This window comes from Pezoporus flaviventris, unplaced genomic scaffold (assembly GCF_033815535.1).
Source record: "Pezoporus flaviventris isolate CSIRO_AGI_PZ_B2104156 unplaced genomic scaffold, CSIRO_AGI_Pfla_v1 ptg000064l, whole genome shotgun sequence".
Lineage (NCBI taxonomy): Eukaryota > Metazoa > Chordata > Aves > Psittaciformes > Psittacidae > Pezoporus > Pezoporus flaviventris.
The window spans coordinates 3969125-3989377 of record NW_026892612.1 but is presented as its reverse complement, the minus strand read 5'-3'; the positions used below and the strand labels follow the sequence as shown (position 1 = coordinate 3989377).

At 40.6% G+C, this 20253-nt stretch overlaps 1 protein-coding gene and 1 non-coding gene across 2 annotated transcripts; both read right to left on the bottom strand.

The window, feature by feature from the left end:
• Positions 1 to 779: 779 nt before the first annotated feature.
• HAUS6 (HAUS augmin like complex subunit 6) lies at positions 780 to 19646 on the bottom strand. The gene is made up of 18 exons (XM_061470873.1): positions 19549 to 19646; positions 19191 to 19286; positions 18363 to 18426; positions 16655 to 16787; positions 15935 to 16082; positions 14885 to 14950; positions 14710 to 14761; positions 14337 to 14510; positions 13547 to 13731; positions 12281 to 12407; positions 11581 to 11662; positions 9204 to 9288; positions 7753 to 7816; positions 6188 to 6346; positions 5503 to 5636; positions 5090 to 5091; positions 1840 to 2850; positions 780 to 950 (listed from the first exon to the last, which is right to left on the bottom strand). Exons 1-18 carry the CDS (start codon positions 19644 to 19646, stop codon positions 898 to 900), a joined length of 2733 nt encoding a protein of 910 aa, XP_061326857.1. The 3' UTR covers positions 780 to 897.
• Positions 7902 to 8031, bottom strand: LOC133278290 (small Cajal body-specific RNA 8). The gene has a single exon (XR_009746497.1). It is a non-coding gene; the product is annotated as a small Cajal body-specific RNA 8 (non-coding RNA).
• Positions 19647 to 20253: the final 607 nt, after the last annotated feature.

Sequence of the window (20253 nt, the reverse complement as noted above, 5' to 3'; positions counted from 1 at the left end):
CCATCCCAGTCCTCCACGTCTGGGACTGCACTCAGCTTCTGAATTTGAGCAATACAAGGTGCGTGTGTTTGCTTCTGCCAGCAGATTTCAATTCTTTGTTCTAGTGAATGCCTTCACTTTCTCTTTTCAGTTCTTTTGAACTATCTCCACCTGCTTCTCCAAATCATCCCTTCCTGGTCTTCCAAAAAAAAAAAAAAACCAGTTCTGAGCCTGTACCAAGCACATGCCCCTGATGGGGTTCAGACTAGCTCGCTGCATTAAATTCCTAGTACTCCATTAAATACCAACTATTTTAGTGAAAAGATTCTGTAAAACCATTATTAGCTCTTTTTTATTGAGGCATTTCAAAAACTGACCTCCTGCTCCACCATCTCCCCAGGATTGTTCAGTTCTCTCCAATAGCACCGGTGCGCCAAACCACTTCTTTGCTCATTGCACGCCTGGGGGAGTAGGGGCACATCTGTGCCTCTGTATTGATCCCTCTATTCACACCTTGCCAACTATGCCAATTTCACTGTCATGGAACCAATAAACTCAGGCTAGTTTTAAGGGATGGAGGAAGGGGAGGACAGGTAGGTTTTGAGAGGAGGTAGAAATAAGGAAAGATAAAGACAAAATTTCACATGACACTTTGCCTTTCCATTTTCTAGGATTATGCTACCTACTCATATAAGAACAGTTCTGTATTTAAAAGATGGGCTTTACATAGAATGCTGCAATGGATGACGTATTAAAGGAACCAGAGCAGTCAACTAATATGCTTAAAAAAGTTTGGAATACAGACTGCTGAAAACAGGAGTGCAACTTCTCCATCCAGGTAGTGCTTAGAGAAGACGTTACACTCTCAAGTGATCCATAACCATAGTAACACAATTATGTTTCTCCTTAACCATAATTCTATCTTGACGATGGTTCCTTCATGGCTGGCTTCTCATCCAAATCATCTTTGTCTGTAAGAAAAATTGTATTAGTTATCACTCAGAACTTGGTACTATTCATTAATTTACAGAAATGCTGCTTCACATTTGTTTGACACCTATTAAAAAACATGTATGAAACATTACTTCCGATTTAGATAACTGTTCAAAGCAAAGGAGATCATCTGCTATCAGTACCGCCACAACCTAAACTGAAGCAATACTTTGCATGAAGTATAAATCTCACTACTCCTACCTTATTATGTTAAATTCCTAGTACTCCATTAAATACCAGCTGTTTTGGTCAAAGTCTTTTGTAGAACCATTACTACCTCATATTTTACTGCATTTCAGAAACAGACCTCACGTGTAACTAAACACTGAACTACTGCTTAACTTTAAACTGGTTAAAGAAAAGTTGACATTTCCATTGGAAATGGGGTGAGGGAGCAGGGGGGCCCTCTGGAATGGAGTATATTTCATTATGAAAAGTATAGTAATAGTATTACAATGATGAACTCCTGACTGAATGCACAAAAAAATCCAATGACCTACAACATATTTCTAAATAACCACATCTGTTCAGAGTAAAGGCACTACTTCAAACTAATTTTGTGAATTCTCAAAATTGAACTTCAGATTGCTCCACTGCTAATGCACCTTAAGGCTTTTTTTTTTTTTAACAGCTGCAAATTACCTCAAGAGTCAGACAAGCACCTTTTCTCCTACTTGCAAGATGGTGATATAGGTAAAGGAAGCATGTTTCCTTTGCTTTTATGTCTCACTTTCCATAAGGAATAAGCATAAAAATAATCTGTACATATACTTGCACAGCAAGGTTTAGCTAGAGCAGGTTATTTATGGTAGTATACCCAGTAACAGAAGGGACAAAATCTTATTGCTAAAGCACATGGATACTTACCTTTCAATTTATGTTTTAAGTCTAATGGGATTTCGTGTACCATTGATGCCATTTCCTCCAGATGTTGAAAGGATACCAGCAAAGATGACAGAGAAGATTTTATTTCATTAAGGGATTTTGGTGTTGGCATCTTTGTAAATTCTTCATCCAAAAAGAAGAGTTCTTGAGGACTGGAAAATTCATCTCTTTTTTCTGGTGCAAGACTTGGGGATGATACAGAGCTTACAGATTCACCTCCACTAAGCAGTTGATGCAGCTCCTTTTTACTCGTAGATGGCGTCTTTTTCAGTGCTTCATGTAGGTTGGACTGCACATGTAGCTTTGATCTTTCAATACCTTCCTCATTTTTTGAGCCACCGGTTACTGTGCTGTCCATTACATCAAAATAAGACTCAAAGCTTGAAGACTGGTTGGCATCTGTGTTACTAAGTACTCCTTCAAGACATCCTTCAAATGTCTCACCCAATATCCCCAAGCAGGCAGTTTCATCACTGACAGAATTTAACAATGAAGATACATTCCAGTACAGCATCCCACTCATTAAGGAACCCTGAAAACACTCTGATGGTAGAACATTTGTTCCACAAGTGTTTTCTGAACATACGCCTGTAGTATTCATGATGCTCTTTACATATTGAGAAGTATGTTCTTCTAGATCATCTACAGAACTGTTGTTCAAAACAGTATCTTTTAACTCCTGTGCTTCACTTATCTCACTTTCTTGTATTCCAGATGATTCTGAAACTGGAGATTCAATATGACTTATCCTCATCTGCTTTTGAGGTCTAAATTCTGTAGCTCTTAATCGGGACTTGCTTTCTGACAAGGCAGGATCAAAGTCAGGTACAGAAGATGCAGAGTCAAAGCACTCAAATCTAGAGTCTCCCATCTTCTTACAGATGTAAGCATCCACTGGAGCTTCTTCTATTGTTACCTCAGGTAGGTTCAGCTTTATGTCTGATGAGTCCTCAGTCTTAATAGCTTTTCTCCATGATCTTCTGACTTCTGTAACTAAATAGAACAAATCAAGGAAAAAATTGATTCTATCCTGGTTTCAGCTGTAACAGTAATTTATTTTTTTCTTACTAGTAGCTGGTGCAGTGCTGTGTTTTGGCTTTACTCTGAGAAAAACGCTGATAACACACCAATGTTTTAGTTGTTCCTCAGTAGCGTTTACCCTGATCAAGGACTTTTCTTAACGCTCTGCCAGTAAAAAGGGGCACAAGAAGCTGGGAGGAAACAGAGACAGGACACCTGACCCAAACCAGCCAAAGTACACTGCTGTCCAGGTTATTCATGAGTGTGAAACATGCTGCAATTAAGCAAGCCAAGTGGTTAAAGCCTCTCTGGTATGGAGGACAATGGCTGAAGTACAAATATCGGAGGCCTGGCAGATTGACTACTTCACACTCCCACCGACCCACCAAGGCAAGCGCCATGTGCTTACCATGGTGGAAGCAATACCGGATGGCTGGAAACATATGCTCTCCCCCACACCACTGCCCAGAACACTATCCTGGGCTTTGAGAAACAAATCTTGTGGTGACACAGCACCCCAGACAGAATTGAGTCAGACAATGGGACTCATTTCCGGAACAACCTTATAGATACTTGGGCCAAAGAGCATTGCATTGAGTGAGTATATCACATCCCCTACCATGCACCAGCCTCTGGTACAGTGGGCTGTTAAAAACTACACTGAGAGCAATGGGTGGTGGGACTTTCAAACATTGGGATACACATTTACCAAAAGGCACCTGGTGGGTCAACACCAGAGGATCTGCCAACAGGGCTGGCCCAGCGCACTCAGAACTTTTACATACTGTAGAAGAGGATAAAGTTCCTGTGGTGCACATAAAGAGTTAGCTGAGGAAGACAGTCTGAGTTATTCCTGCTTCAGGTAAAGGCAAACCCACCCTTGGGATTGTTTTTGCTGAGGGACCTGGATATACTTGGTGGGTAATGCAGGAAGACAGGGAAGTCCAGTGTGTATGTCAAAGGGATTTAATTTTGGGTGAAAACAGCCAATGAACTTAATTATATGCTGTTGCCTGCTATATAACACTTCTATAGCATCTAAATGCCTATCTCTGCCACCCTGGGCTTTGAAAAGAAAACATATGCTGTCATGATCATCAGCACAGAATAAAGTCACAGGAAAAGCCAGCAGCAACAGTGGGAGTCTCCCAGTACTGTCCTGAGGTCACCAGTGATTGAACCTGACTTCTATTCAGTCATCACCCCAAAGAAGAATACACTCCGATGAGACCAGACACATTCAGTCATGTCACCAGCAAGCAAGAATCCAACACTACAGTCTCTCCTGTCCTGAAAGACAGTTACAACAGGTAAAGCCCAACATGAACTTAGCAAACTTTATAGGGATGGTCTACAGACTAAGGAATGATATCTGTCTGTGTGTGTGCATGTATGTATCTCTCTGAAAGACAAAAAGTAACGGCATGTTGAAAAAACTGTGGGGCCTGAGCATAATGTAAATGGCATGGAGAAAGGGGTGGACACTGTCCTGGGTACAGCTGTAACAGTTACTTTTCTCCTTAATAACTGGTGCAGTACTGTTGTCCTGGGTTGAGCAGCAGCAGTCATTTTTCTCCTTCTTAGTAGCTGCTGCAGTGCTGTGGCTTTGACTTTCGGGAACAGCACTGATAACACCAATGTTTTTAGTTGCTGCTCAGTAATGGTTACTCTGACCAAGGACTTTCTGAGTCTTATGCTCTGCCAGGGAGGAGGGGAAGCTGGGAGGAAGCAGAGACAGGACACCTGACCCAAACTAGCCAAAGAGGTATTCCATACCACAGCACGTCATGCCCAGTATATAAACTGGGAGCAGTTACCCAGAAGAGCTTGAGAGCTAGTCAGGTCAGGCTGGGTTATCAGCCAGCAGGTGATGAGCAGTTGTATTCTCTTCCCTTGTTATTTCCCTTATTATTATTGGTGGTAGGAGCAGTGGTTTTGTGTTATACCTTAGTTATTGGACTGTTCTTATCTCAACCTGTGGGAGTTACATTCTTTCAATTTTCCTCCCCATCCCTGCGGGAGCAGGGGAAGGAAAAAGGGAGGAGTGAGCAAGTGGCTGCGTGGTTCTGAATTACCAGCTGGGCTTAAACCACGACAGAGGCTTATAAGGATAAATGTGTATCCTCTAAGCCTCAAAAAAGGGGAATTGTAAGCTGAAATGCTAAGTTGTAAATTCAAACCACTCTGTTAATTGTAAGCTGTAAATTGGGACTCCTCTGTTGAGAGCAAGATGGGGCTGGTTCTTCATGCTAATGAACAAATCGGAGCAAACTGACCTAAACTGTGGACATAATTGTTAAGTAATTCACAAATTGCACAAGTGCAAGCAAAGAGGTCAATCAGCAGACACAGTGAGGAAGACTATCGATGGCCACCAGAGACCCCTCAACCACCACCCAGCAGGGAAGCACACGTGTAATTAAAATGCAAATACTGTAATTTTGCGAAACAATTGAGTATACCTTAATGCCATAATTTCATTAGGCCTACTATGTTGTGTTACAGGGGAAGCCTGTAAGGGTTGCAGCTTCACTGAAATAGTTATCTTCTGTGACATGTACAAAGTCAATGAACTTACCACATTCTTCAACAGTGGGTAGTATACAGTCAGTTTCCAACTTATACAGATTTTCTGGAGTTCGGGGAATTTGTCTTCTTGTTATAAATGGGTCAAAAGACAATGAGATAGTAAGATCTTCTAATGCCATTCCTTTTCTCTCACCAGTCAGAGTCGACTCAGACACCACTGCTTCTGCAACCTGTAGGATTTTAGAAAAGGGAAATCATAGAATCATAGATCATCTAGATCCTGAGAAAGCAAAATCACCACCTCTTTATTTCTGTTAGTTACGGCTCAAAATAAATCCACTGTCTAAACGATCAGAAGAGTTTTGAATCTCCTGACTCTTCTTTTTTGAATCTTCTGACTCACAATGACCGCAGTGTCCTACAAACACAAAATTAAGATAGGGGACTAAAATCAGAACTCAATTCTAAGTACCCTCACCATCTAGGTTTAAGTATTAAAAGTTACATAAATCATACCATGATAGAACTGAAAGTTCTATTCATTTCATCATGACTTGAAAATATGATAACTGCACAAGCTCCATGCTTTCAGGGTGTACATAACTGGGTAGTCACCCCTAAAAGTTAGGGATGTCGATTACCATCTAGCAGAAAAAAGTAACTTTTGACATATGCAAATTACAAAAGGCACGTTATAATTAGTAATTGGTTCTCTGAACTTAATGACCATTTATTTAACAACGGGGGGGGGGGGAATAAAAATAAAAAGACTGTTCCTAACCACTTCTGCCAGCTCATCTCTGGCTTTCTCAAGAGGGCTTTTGACAGGATAACCTGCATTCTCAACCGTTTCTGAAATGGAAGACTCATCCTTTCTGTTTCTTAACGTATCTTGAGACACAGGCTTTTTTTCCACCTCCCAAGTTTCAATATGCAAGTCCTAGAGAAATACACAAGAATTGTCAAATCTTAAGTGTCAGAATAACAGAATAAAGAGAAAACTACTGTGCAAATTCTGAACAGCCATAACCTCAGTGTTTAGTCAATAAAATATTTCAGTCTTCAATTCTAACTAAACAAATACTTTTAGAATTGTATTTAAAGTAGGACGCAAGTAGCGGCTAGGACAGAGTGTTGCACAGAGCACAGATGACACACCTGCAACTACCTTGAACATTCTCCAGGATAAAGGGGGAGGACCTTAAAAAGGCTAGGAGGATGGTAAGGTTAATAAATGGTTAGAACAGTGGTGCTGTAGTCAGGGGTTTAGGTATCTAAAACATAGGACTCAGTTTGGGAGGCCAGGTCTGCTGGTGGAGATTAGCATTACAGAATCTGCTCCAAGGTTTTGCCTGGCACAGAGGTGAGACTGACTGGTCTGTATTCCCTGGGTCATCCAATTTCCCCTTCTTGAAAATGGGGGTTATATTTCCCTTTTTCCAGTCATCGGGAACTTCACCTGACTGCCATGATTTTTCATGTATGATGGATAGTAGCTTAGCGACTTCATTTGCCAGATCCTTGAGGACCCAAGGATAGATTTCATCAGGTCCCATGGACTTGTGCACATTCAGGTTTTTAAGATGGTCTCAAACCAGATCCTCTCCTACAGTGGGCCTAGGGTCTTCATTCTCACAGTCCCTGCGTCTGCCTTCCAAGACTTGGGTGGTGTGGTCAGAGCATCTGCCATTGAAGACCAAGGCAAAGAAGTTCTTTACTGTAAGGGTGGTGAGGCACTGGAATAGGCTGCCCAGGAAGTTGTGAATGCTCCATCCCTGGCGGTGTTCAAGGCCAGTTTGGACAGAGCCTTGGGTGACATCATTTAGTGTGATGTGTCCCTGCCCATGGCAGGGGGTTTGGAACTAGATGATCTTAAGGTCCTTTCCAACCCTAACTATTCTATGATTCTATACTACACTGAACAATTGTGCAACAGACAACTATACAACCAAGTTGCTTTTAGGCACCTTATAACCCTTAAGGTCACACACAACTTAAACATCAAATTCTGACCACTGCTCACACCAAAAAGACAAGCAAACAAGCAGAGAATCGGTGACACACCAAATGTTGTATTTGAAGTCAACTTCCTACTGTCCTTTCCTAAAGCTTGATGAAGTCTCCAACAGCTTTTAGAGTTTTCCAGGACTGACTCAAGATGTGCAAAAACACTACAGGAAAAAAAATACAAAACAAAACACACACACACACATTCCCCCCCCCCCCCAAAACCAGAAAAAATTACAGCCCTCTCTCTGAAATATTAACTCCAGGTTTCGTTCAATGTAAAAAGTAAATATCTTAAGTTTAACTTCTCTGACAGGCAGGAAGTTACTGAAGAATTACCTGTTCAGTTAACAAGTCTCTGTGTTCAGATGCTTTTGACACCTCCAGAGCCACTGAAGAGAAACTTGGGGGGGGGGGGGGAGGGGGGGAAAGTATTTTAGAGACAGATAAAGCAAGTGGCATGCAAGTCTTAGTAGAAGGCCATTACATCTTATGTGCCCCGTATCTGTCCGTTACGATTCCCCTCAATTCGTCCCGGTCATCAGAAGGCAATTTTACTATAGGGAGAGCATGTGACAATTAGAGCAGATTTAGCCCTAGCTGTGTATCAGCCTCCCAAAGTTATTAATCAAGTTTTTAATAAAGTTTTTCCCTTGATTAAAAAAAAAAGCAAACACATTTTGTAATACATTTTATAAACAAGTCCTCTATATTCTCCAATATAACTGAAAAACATAACTACAAAGTCTTCTGGAGACTTCAAGTTCATTTCCCTGTTTTCCCTAAATACGCTTCCTCTGAATCCCCTTTGGCACCCACAGGTATGTTCTTATGTGAACTTACTGATATTTAACAATAACCTGGCTATAAAAAACTTCAGTCTTCTAACTTCTGATGAGTGTAGTGCTAATAGCATAGATGACTAAAATGTAAGATGCAGTCCCCACTTGCTAGGAAGAAGGCACCTTAAAACATTAATATTTGCTGTTATCTATCTTTAGAATCACAAGCCAACAAAAAAATTTATGCTGTATGAAGTCACTAAGGGAAATCCAGGCTTTAATTTTTAACTAGTTGGACAACCTTTGGGACTTCCATCCAACTACATGTACTGATGTCTTAAGAACAGTACAACCTTCTTTTGCCAACTCCCTTTGTCCCCTATTAGACAACTTTCAAGTATGACATACAGTCATACTTGAAAGTTGACTATGTGTTTGGAATATGTGTTATTCAGAAGGTTACGAAACTTTCCACAGTTTAGTTAAATGCCAATAGGCCAAAGCTTTCTGGAACACCATTGTTCTGTATTCTGTCTTTTACTGGAACTACAGTAAGAGAAGCTACAGCACAAAGCAATTTTAGAAGACTTAGTGAGTTGTGGTTTTGGAGGGGGTTTTAACCACAAAAAGAGGGCTCATCTGTGAATGTCTCCTCTTTTATTCCCAGGCTGTACTGAACATACTGCGTACTTCAGCCCAGCCTCAGAAACCAAAATCTGTTTTCTCCACCTGTCTCTTAAAGCTTGAAAGAACGCAGTCAAAAAGAGGGATAAAAACCTTGCAACTTTGCCACTGCACATGCTATTCAGTAGCAACCAGTTGATCAATCAGTCACCAGCTGCAGCAAGTGGCAGTTACTTTTGGACTATCTTCCTAAATCATGTGGGTGTAAGGAGTGGGCTACTGCAATATTCCACTAAGGATCAAGAGATGCAATATATGCAACTCCAATAAGTTCTATTTTTTTTCTCCACTGCTTTTTTACCAGTTATCTCATTAACATCATACCGTGGTGGTGTTGATTTATCCATCATAGTTTCTAATGCCCCATCATCTTTCTCACAACTTTCTTCAGTAATAGAGTCCAAAACATCTAGAAAAGCAAGCCAACAGTTTTATTATTGCTTCCACTTCTTTCTACTCAGGCTTCCCAGACAACAAGTGACTCAGACCACTTCTGTAGACTAGTCACAGGATAGGCTTTCTGAGTATTATTAGTACATAAGCAGGACAGAGCAATCAATTCTTCTGCTCAGGTACCACCTGAAGCCACAGACAACACCAGCAGCCTGTATTTACTTGTGTTGTTCCCAAATATATGTTCCACCCTCCTCCAAACTACAACCCCGGCCACACATTACCCCCCTCCTCTCTGCATTTGCTTCAGTTGTGCGGCACATCAATTCCAAAAAAGCAAATTCCACCCATGTTTTCTCCACTATCTTCATCTGCATTTATTAATGAATAAATGTGTGGACATACTCATCCCTCTGATCAATGCTGCATCAGCCCAAGTGCCCAGGCAAAGCAAGGCACACTGTAAGGAAATGTTTTGCATATTATCAGAGGTATACATACCTCTCAGCTCAGGACTCTCTCAAAAAATAAGTATTTATTTTGGTACATCATTTGGATAAACACCCAAAGTTTAACCTCGGCATTCTCTACTAACCCTAAATTGCAGCTTCTGTAAACATAAATCACACTTCTTTTTGTATTCACCTCAACACCACCTCAGAAATCTAAGTTTATTTGGAGTTTGCAATGTTAACTTTTTTTAATGTACCATATTAACCAGAAGAAAGTTTTCCTAGTGGCTGGATTCTCAGATCACGCATCTTAACCACAAAGTGGAGAAAATGCCACAGACAAAAACTTGTCTCAAGCTTTCCAGTATTACCAGAAGCTCACAGCATTACTGCACAGTGCTTTCATCTTTGAGATTTAAAGCAAACTACCTCCCATCTGCAATTCTATAGCCTTTTCCTTTGCAGCTTCTAGCCTTATACTTACATACCCCTAGACTACTGGAGCAGCGTTTTCGCCATCTCCCTACTGCTTTGCATCTTGACATTCCAACATGTATCTACTATGTCATTTTTCCTAAAAGGGACTGCAAACACAGACTATTCAAGCTGTCTTCCTCCTTTTCCACCCTTGCTTTTCAGCTTCTAGTTATCTATAACTCTACACTAGTGACAGTCAACTCTTTGTTAGTAAGCACTACCCAGTAAAATACAGTCATCTTATCAGCCAGTTAACATGGGCAACATCCATGTCTGATCAAAGGGAGTTCTAATCATCATTAACCTCATAACCGAAAGCAACCAACATAGAGATCAAGTAAGGTCCTGATCAAATAGCACAGTCACTGTGGAATCAAGTATTTCAGAATGCACCAGGGAAAGATGCTTTCCTAGTAGGACACCTTTAGTTTCTTTTCCCAGCTGACCAATGGGAAAAGTTTTAATCTTCTTTCTCTCTTATTACTCTTCTAACCTGAAGCAACTTTTACTGTCAAATGTTTTCTCTAGAATCCAAGAAAAAATCATTACATGTGGAAGTCTGTCTCAATATCCTGAGTGTGAGAACAAAATACCAAACAGATCCAGTGTTGTTTTTTTGCCATACTAAAAGCTTCAGAGAATCTGAAGCAGGTCAAGTGAGGTAGTCCTCCCTCTCTATGCAGCCCTGGCAGGGCCTCACCTAAAGTACTGTGTCCAGTTCTGGGCCACCAAGCACAAGAGAGATGTGGAATGCCTGGAGAAAGTCCAGTGAAGGGCTACTAGAATGATTAAGGGTCTGGAAAAATCTCTCAGATGAGGGAACACTGAGAAGCTGGGCCTGTTTAGCCTAGAGAAGAGAAGCCTCTGCGGGGATCTAATCAATGTGTGTAAGCTCTGAATGGAGAGCATCAAGAGTATAAGACAAGGCTCTTCTCAGTGGTGCTTTATGACAGGATTAGAAGCAACAGGTGTAAACCAAACCACAGTACATTTCACCCAAACATGATGAAGAAATTATTTACTGCGAGGCTGGAACAGGTTGCCCAAATAGACTGTGGAGTCTCCTTCCCTGGAGATATTCAAGAGCCATCTGGACACAAATCCGAGTTACATGCTCTAGATGCTCCTGCTTGAGCAGAGGTGTTGGACTAGGTGCCCCTGGTGGTCCCTTCCAAGCTCAACCATTCTGTGCTTCTGTCATCTCTGAGATACAACAAGGCTGAAAAATCTAAGGCAACTGTGGCAAAGATCCATTATCAAAGACTATCAAAGATACTTGCAAAACCAGTGGGGAGTCTTTTCAACACCACGTAACTTTTAACAAAGTTAACAAAGTAGCAGGGTGAAGGAAAAAAAAACACAAACTTCCATTCACTGACCTGAAATTGATAGTAGATGCTGACAAAAACCTTGATCTTCCTCTGCAACTCTAGAAGAATGGTGCTGAACAGCTGTTAACTCCTTTCAAAAGAAAGGAAAATTACACAACTTTCCTTTCAAAAGGAAAAAAATTACGCAAGCAGTCCAAGAAAATCTGCATGTCAATAGCAATTTACAGACAACTATTTACAGCAGCTTTTCTGCAAGCCAGTTCAGACTCAACATGAAACTTTTCCTTTCTGCTGGGTAGCTAGGCAAGGGTAGAATCTCAGATCCCTGTATCAGTGCAAATGACTGAAAGATAATTTCCATTCTGACATCAAGCCCATCACTATAAAAGAGAAAAATGGAACTCAGCAGTTGTTCAGACTGACAGCACATGACAGCTCAGTTTCCACAGGGAAATAGACATGGACAAAACCAAAACCAAATCAGCTTGCTCTTATGCTAATCTACTGCTTTAAGAAGATGGTTGTATCCCCCATCTTATATGAAGATACTAGATGTCATCAAGTCAAATGTACCTTCTTTAAGAAAGACTACTTCATAAAGCAATTTCTGCTATACTGTGTTATCTGATTCCCTAGCCTTGCAGATAAAGCTTAAGTCTTGCAATAAAAACACACCAGCTTAGACATACATCCTCTCAACCTTCACTCTTTCTCTCCAATTTATCAGATTCTGATGAAGACTACTTACTCGATCCTGATTTAAGCTGAAATAAAAAGGATATAGGCCAAGAAAGCTTTTCCACTTCACTTTCCAGTTTTCCTGTTCTCTAGAAATAGATTCAATTGACACACGATGCTGTTGCTCTATTTCTAGCCTGTAACATATGAGCATGGAAAATGAACATAAGACATCTGTTGGTGGAGGTAACAGTTCTGCATAAAGATGGATAGTATTATGTACCCTTCCTTACCCTGCAAAATCTGATATACATCCATGCATTTGTGCATCCACTAAGAACTGAAATTCACAAGCTAAAAAGCAGCTGCTAGGTAGCCTTCATGTTTCTTACACTTGAATTGGAAGAACTACATTAAAATAAATGCATACTATGAGGTACACACCTGAACTTTCCCTAAGCCAGTTTCAGATAAAGTTTTAAAATCCCAGAACTGATTAAACATGAGAAATAAAATAAAAATCAGGTCAATTATCTGTCCTGGTTTCAGCTGGGATAGAGTTAATTTTCTTCCTAGTAGCTGGTAACAGTGCTGTGTTTTGGCTTTAGCCTGAGAACAATGCTGGTAACACACCAGCATTCTAGTGTTGCTCAGTAGCACTTACCCCCATCAAGGACTTTTTGGTCTCTCATGCTCCACCGAGGAGGGGCACAAGAAGCCAGGAGGAAACAGACACACAACACTTGACCCAAACTAGCTAAACAGGTATTCCATACCACAGCACGTCATGCCCAGTATATAAACTGGGGGGAGCTACCCAGAAAAGCAGGTAAGTCTGGGTATCAGCTGGCAGGTGGAGAGCAATTGTGTTGTGCATCAACTGAGTTTTCTGAATTTTCATTTCATTTTTGCTGTTCTCTATTATTATTGCTGATCTTATTTCTATTATCACTATATTTTACTTTATTTCAATTATTGAACTGTTCTTCTAACCTGTGGGTTTTTCATTGTTCCAGTTCTCCTCCCCATCCCGCTCAGGTGCATGGTACATAGTTAGCAGCTGGGTTTAAAACCATGATTGCAAAATTAAACCTCCTAGCAAAGGAGGTCATGAGGAACAAAGCTGAAATATTAGCAAAGCAAGGGCAAAAAGCTGACACTAGAGAAAAATCTCAGAATTTAATCAAGAAAAATGTGAATTTCCCAGGGACAAAGGAAGAAGACTGAACCAATACGTTTTCATTACAAACGGTATTATTTTAGAAAAGACTCCAAGGTAGGAAGACATGATCTGTAGACTAAAGAACAAGGAAGCAGATAGTTTCCAGACAATTACCTCAACACTTTCAAACCCTGTAGTGATTTCTTGCAGCACATACGCTTATTCTCAAGTACAGAAAGACATTTTTCTAATTGGGACTGAAAGTGTTCATCTCTCAATGTCCTGAGGGCTTCATTTAATAACTGGGTAACTGCTACGAAATTGAGGCTTTTAGCTTCATATGCATTCCCTGTAAAACGCTTGAAGTACAGCAAGAAAAAAAAAATTAGTGAACAGCATCAATATCAGAAAATTGTGTCTTCTGTAGTCAGAGAGGGGACACAAAGTTACACTTGAAATTTTTATTCAGTTCCTGATTGTTTCATGTTTAAAAAAAAAACTCTAGATTTAAGCCTCAGGTTTTATTTTCTAGAATCAGCTGCTTAAAAGCAGCCTATAAAGCAATATGAACTAAAAAAGCTTCACTAATGAGGTATTGTTTAACCACTGCCCCAAAAGATATGGCAGGCCTAAACATCGCCATATACTACACACTGGAAACAGAAGACCATTAGTTAAAACAACAGTTAAAGTAGACAACCTAGTTTTAATTTCTAAGCAACAAAAAAACCAAAACAACAATTTACCAACATAGTTAAAGTGTTCATGGTTGAAACATAATTAATACAAATCAGCAGCATAATCATAACAAACTTCTACATAACAACTAGACATTCTATATACCCTTGAGCAAACCTCTTACCACCTGTTAAGTTTTTGTTTGTTTCTTTTGTTTTGATTTTTTAAAAAAAGTACTGGATTACACCCTGGTGACAAAGGACAAGCAAGGACAAAAATTACTTACTTGGTACACGTAGTTTTCAACTTTGTGACTCAAAAACTGTGGAACGCTGACAACAATTTTAGTTCCATCCAAAATGGCACCATCTTCAAGTACATCAAGTACAGAATCCACAACTTCCTTTTCTTTTTTCAGAGACGTAAGCATTCCCATTATAAGCGTCCACATGCTGCGGACCTTAACAGGCAAGAATAATAAAAATGCTGTGTGAATGTTTGGCATAATACCTATAATGACAGAGTATCAGAACAGCATAAAGGCGGATGAAGGGGCTAGCATAATCACAGATAAACAAGTGGAGTTAACAGTATCTGAGAGTAAATGCCACAGAAACATAAGAAATACACTAAGCTGCCACAGCAGAAAAAATACTCACCTTTTGAATTCTCTCAGTTTTGTCATTTCTGTTTTCAGTATTTTGTTTCATCCTATACACACACGCAAAACAAAAATTCATAAGGAATACAATTAAAGTAGAGCTCGTATTTCATAAAATTGAGTAAAAAATTGATTATATATAAGCCAACTTGGTCACGATGTAAAACACTTACTTCCAAGACTGTATTTGGAGGACTGCATATTCAGAATTTATCCGGTTTTTGGCTTCAATTAAAAGCCTAAGAAAAAAGTTACCACAGATATAAAACAAAATTTAAAAATCCAAATTTCTAATCTGCTATTCTCAGAATTACTTACAAGCAGTATCTAATCATGTACATTCTTTCCAAGTCTGCACACCGAAGCAGTTTTGGAATCATTAAAACAAAAAAAACAGGACAACAAAAACACCACCACACACAAAACAACCCAAAACCAAATAAAAAATCCACACACAAAACACACGTGACTTCCTCACAGTGACTTTGCACAGAAAGACAGCCAGGAAATCCACCAAGATATTTGTAAATTAAGCAATTAAGCTGTCACTTATTCTATTGCAATGAAACAGACCAGTCCTCTGGTATGGAGCTATGATACATGCACTGAAACTGCTCTTTTACCTACAGTAAAACTCTTTCTTCTTTCCTCCCATTTAATGAACAGCTTGCAACTGTCCATCCAAGTGCTCCAGTCATGTAAACTATCCCACCCAAATTCTGTAAATTCCACTGACATATAATTCTTTGCCCACACAGAAAGTTCCACTTATTCCTCTAACTGGGAATGTTTTACATATACAAAAATAAAGCAAAGTGAAATAATTTAGGATTATGCCAATAAAATGTGTCCCGTAGTGATCAAGCAAAGGCCAAATGTTTCACCCTGAAACAGTTACATTCTAAGATACGACCCTTCAGATGTTAAGCAATCATAGTGCTATACGTGTGGAATTACTTGATCATTTTTAATGCCCAAGTAACCATCTCTTCCAAAATATAGCATCTCCTATACTGCAAAACCAACTTGTTTAGACTATTACACTTCATAAAAGACCCTACAAACAGTAGAACTGTCAATTAGAGGTAAAGTGGAAAAAAAATGGGAGAAGCTCAACAGAACTCATGATGTAAAGCAGCTGCAGCCTCCTCAAATCCTTTTAACCACACACACACAAAAGGCAGACTTTTATGAAAACACTCCTTTTAAAATATATCACTTACCATGCTTTTTTCTGATATTCTTGAATAATGAAGTGTTCCTTTAGAAAAATTTGCAGAAGTTTATTGTATGCAACTCTGCATCTTGCCTTTGCCATGTACATATTCCTACATCTCAACTTTACAGCTTTGGCAATAAGTTTATCAGTGCCTAAATGGAAGTTAGGATGGATTACATCATTCAGTTTTAGCAAACAGACAACTTTCTAAATCTTCCTAGTTTGAAATGGAAGAATAACAAATCAAAATGCTCATTTTAACTAGACTGAAATAGAGTATGCAGTGTACTGCCTTTTTTCCAGTTCTTTCTGTTGTATACATCCTCATTCCCTCACCCCCTTTCCCAATTCTTTAGGTAATAAAACAACACAAGATTTCCAAGAACAGTCAACAGCTCTGATCCTTCAGTATTACTCAGGCTGTGAGAATGAGTATAGTATAACAGTCCAATACTTCTGAACAGACCACTGCTTGCGTGGGGACTGGTGAACAGCATTACACAGGCGAACCTTGGAGCAAGACCCATAAAGCAACAGAAAGCAAAGCAATCTGCATTGTTATATCAGCAGTAGCTGACAGCAAGTAGACAGAACTCCATGAAAGATTTTGAACTGAACAGACAACTCAGAACTACCTTAAAACTGTTGGCATATACTAAAGACTTGATGAATTCACTGTCAAACATTACAAATGAAGCATTTTCATTGTTTCATTACAACTTACCTACAGAATTCTTTTTCATGTCCTCAACCAGTACGTGCTTTGCAAACAAATAGAACATACGAATAAATTTAAAGCCTCCAGGAGAAATTAATGAAGACGCTGTAACATGTTGAAGACAGCCTTTGTGTTTCTTCTAGAAAAATTAAATTGGTTTTTAAACATAAATTTGACCTAAGAAATTAAGCCTAAACAACAGCCATTTAGCAAAACATTGCAGCCTACTTGTTATCAAGGCTAATGCAAACCTTAACTATTTTGCCACTACAGCTGACACCCACTCTCGCCAGAAAAGACTAAAACTTTTTGAATGTTCCACCCATCATCCCAAGTTCTGCATGTGAGAAACAGTTTCAACATACAGACTGAAATCAGTGTTGAGTAATGTTGTGGTTTAAGCCCAGCTGGTAACTCAGAAACATGCTCACTTACTCCCCGCACTCCTTTCTCCTCCCACTCCCAGAGGGATGGGGAGGAGAATCGAAAGAATGTAACTCCCACGGGTTGAGATAAGAACAGTACAGTAACTAAGGTATAACACAAAACCACTGCTCCTACCACCAATAATAATAAGTGAATAATGATATGGGAAATAACAAGGGAAGAGAATACAACCGCTCACCACCTGCTGACCGACACCCAGCCTGATCCAAGCAGTGGTCTAGCCCTTCCAGGTAACTGCCCCCAGCTTATATACTGGGCATGCCCTGCTGTGGTATGGAGTACCCCTTTGGTTAGTTTGGGTCAGGTGTCCTGTCTCTGCTTCCTCCCGGCTTCCCCTCCTCCCTGGCAGAGCATGAGACTCAGAAAGTCCTTGGTCAGAGTAAACATTACTGAGCAACATCGGTGTTATCAGCATTGCTCCCAGGCTGAAAGTCAAAACTACAGCGCTGCTACTAAGGAGAAAAACAACTGCTGCTGCTGAATCCGGAAGAGGTAAATGTTAGAAACCTCTGCCCTCCTCACCCACAACTGGTAATACCTGCCTTCGAAAAAATACGTTTTCTTTCCTGTTTTCTCCTGAAGTCATTAATGAGTGTTCTTTGCTCTGCTTTTAGCTTACTCAAAGATATTGCATTATTAGCTTTTATCTTTTGCATTATTACTAAAAAATAAAAGTGTTCCAGTATAGAAAGACCTGATTTCTACACCTATCATTAAAATGAAGGCAGCATGATAAGATAACATTAACTAATGGTACCTGAAACCATCAATTTTGGTTTGCCTCTTTCCTGTTAGTAAGCTCAAGTTAAAGTTTAGCCCATTTCCCCATAAAGAAAGACTTATGGTAAAAAAAAAAATTCCTGCACCTGAAACCACTCTCACAACAATAAACACCTTCTGAGTTAACTAAGGCAAGCATCTCTCAAGTTGAAGAAAATTATTCTCACCCAGACATGAGGAACCCTGTGGAACTCTGTTTACTCTACCATTTACTCTACTCTAATACCATTATCCAGAAGAAAGCCACAGCAGTTTTAAGACCCAGGATTAAGTCTCTCTCATCTAAATTCCACCATGTCACATTGTTTTCCTCAAACAAGTCTAAGATGCAACTATGTGAAATAAGACTATATGAAATAAAACTAACTTCTTTGGTAAAACAATCTTCTTTAAAACTCTTATTTAAAAGCACTATGTATTCTTTCAAAAAAAGGAATGAGCTTACAGTAAGCAGTAGAGCATCAATTTCCACCTTCATAATACTCACTTCAATGTCTTTCAGCCATATAAAACACTGCTTCGTAAAACACGCACCCGCAGAGACAGAGTTTCTTTCCATTTAAAAAGGATGGGGAAAAAGAAGAAGAAAAAAAATCAATTTCAGGACATGTAAAATATTAAGTTACCTAATTAACCATTTTAAGAACAAGGCTAAGACAAAGATTTCTCAGTGATGCCTCCTGGAGGAGTCAGAAAATGAGGAGATATAGCCTACAACAAGAATAGCTAAAAGTTTGTTAAATGACAACACTTTCTTGCCATAATACAGTAATTATGGTCTATTTCTGAGACAGATTTGTCTGCACCTTTTTTTAACTCAAGAGAAAGGAAGAGGGGAAAAAAAGAGTCAGAAAACTGACAATTTCACATCCCTGGTCTTTCTCCAGCCACTTCGTTTAACGTGTTAGCTAAAACGGCACAGCTATATGAGGAAAGGCATTAAGGAAGACGGGATTCTTGCCTCATTAAAGATCTTGGCAGCAATCCATAAATGGGAAGCGTTACTCCCTCCTTGGTTAGGGAAATTAATGGGAAAGTTAGATTACTTTGCGGCTATGAAAGTTTTTACCAACAGGTGGCATCTATAACTCACGAAGTTACAGACACTTTCAGAAACGCCTACAATTAAGGCAAGGTTTCTGATACATTGCAGAGTTGTGATCAAAAGGAAACAAATTCTGACGGCATATTCTTCTTCCACGGCATTCCTTCAGAGACACACACACACACACACACACACACCCCCAGCAGCTGCATAAATCGCGTTCTTGATTACATGCACAGCACCAACCTCACAAGCCCGAAACTCACTTACCTGAGAATCATTGCTGCCCGAGCCGGATCCAGCTTTTCAAACAAGAAGGTGGCAATAACGTGAAGCGCACCGCTATTCGGTATGCTGAACATCTTTCTAATACACAAATAAAGAGCCACATCAGATGCAGCTACCATACCGAATTAACACAGCATATTTTGCTGACCGCTCAAGATTACAAAGTACTACTTTGCATTAAAAGGCACCTCTGCTGCAAGGCGATGCCTGCCCCTTCCCTCCCCACTTCCTTTACCTTCCTTCCTCATGCTGGGCGCTGCCTGCTGAAACCCAAGACCTTGCTCAGGGACCGAAGGCGCCATTCCCCTCCCTCCCCAGCCCGCTTCTCCCTCACACTTACGTTCCCAGTACCAAGTGGGAGGCGTCGACAGTCTTCCGCTCGAAGCCCAAGGCCAGTACGTACAACCAGAGATGGCGTTCCTCCCACTTGCATCCCATAGCGCCTCACGGAGCACCCACCACTGATACAGTTCGGAACGCGGCCCACCAAGCGGACGACACACCGCCGTCACGCCCCGCCGCCCGTTATAAAAGCGCGCGCGGGCGCCAGCCCCGCCCCCCCGCGGGAGGCCCAAACGCCGCGAGACCTGCCGCCAACCCCGCGGGGGCTGGAGGCTGCGCGCGTGCGCCGCCGCCGTCGCTACGGGGCCCCGCCCCGAAGGGCCGCCGAGCTGCGCGTGCAGGCCGTGGAGGGCGCCTCTCAGGAGGCGGCGGCCTGCAGAGGGCCGAGCGGGCTTTTAACCTGTAGGGTTAAATCATGGGTTCAAACTAACAGTAATGCGCATGGCGGTAAGGTCACGTAGTAGAATACAGCAAACTGCTTTTAACTTGCTGGCGTGTAGGGAACAAGGAATGTCCGGCTGACAGGGGAAGGAACATCACGGGACTGGGAACAACTAAGTAGGCAGTAAATAAGACTAAGGATGCTAGCCTTCCCGGTAACAGACTGGGACAAAATGAAAGCAGGGACATATCACACCACACTTATCATTAGGACATTGCGAGCATAGGCAAGCACTGAGTATGCTGGTGAACATCGTGAACG

Coding starts and splice junctions, on each gene's coding strand:
- HAUS6 (XM_061470873.1), bottom strand. CDS start 19,646: ATGGGATGCAAGTGGGAGGAACGCCATCTCTGGTTGTACGTACTGGCC. Junction 16,083..16,654: donor CATGAAAAAGAATTCTGTAG/GTAAGTTGTAAT, acceptor ACTTCCATTTAG/GCACTGATAAACTTATTGCC. Junction 9,289..11,580: donor GCATCTACTATCAATTTCAG/GTCAGTGAATGG, acceptor TTGCTTTTCTAG/ATGTTTTGGACTCTATTACT.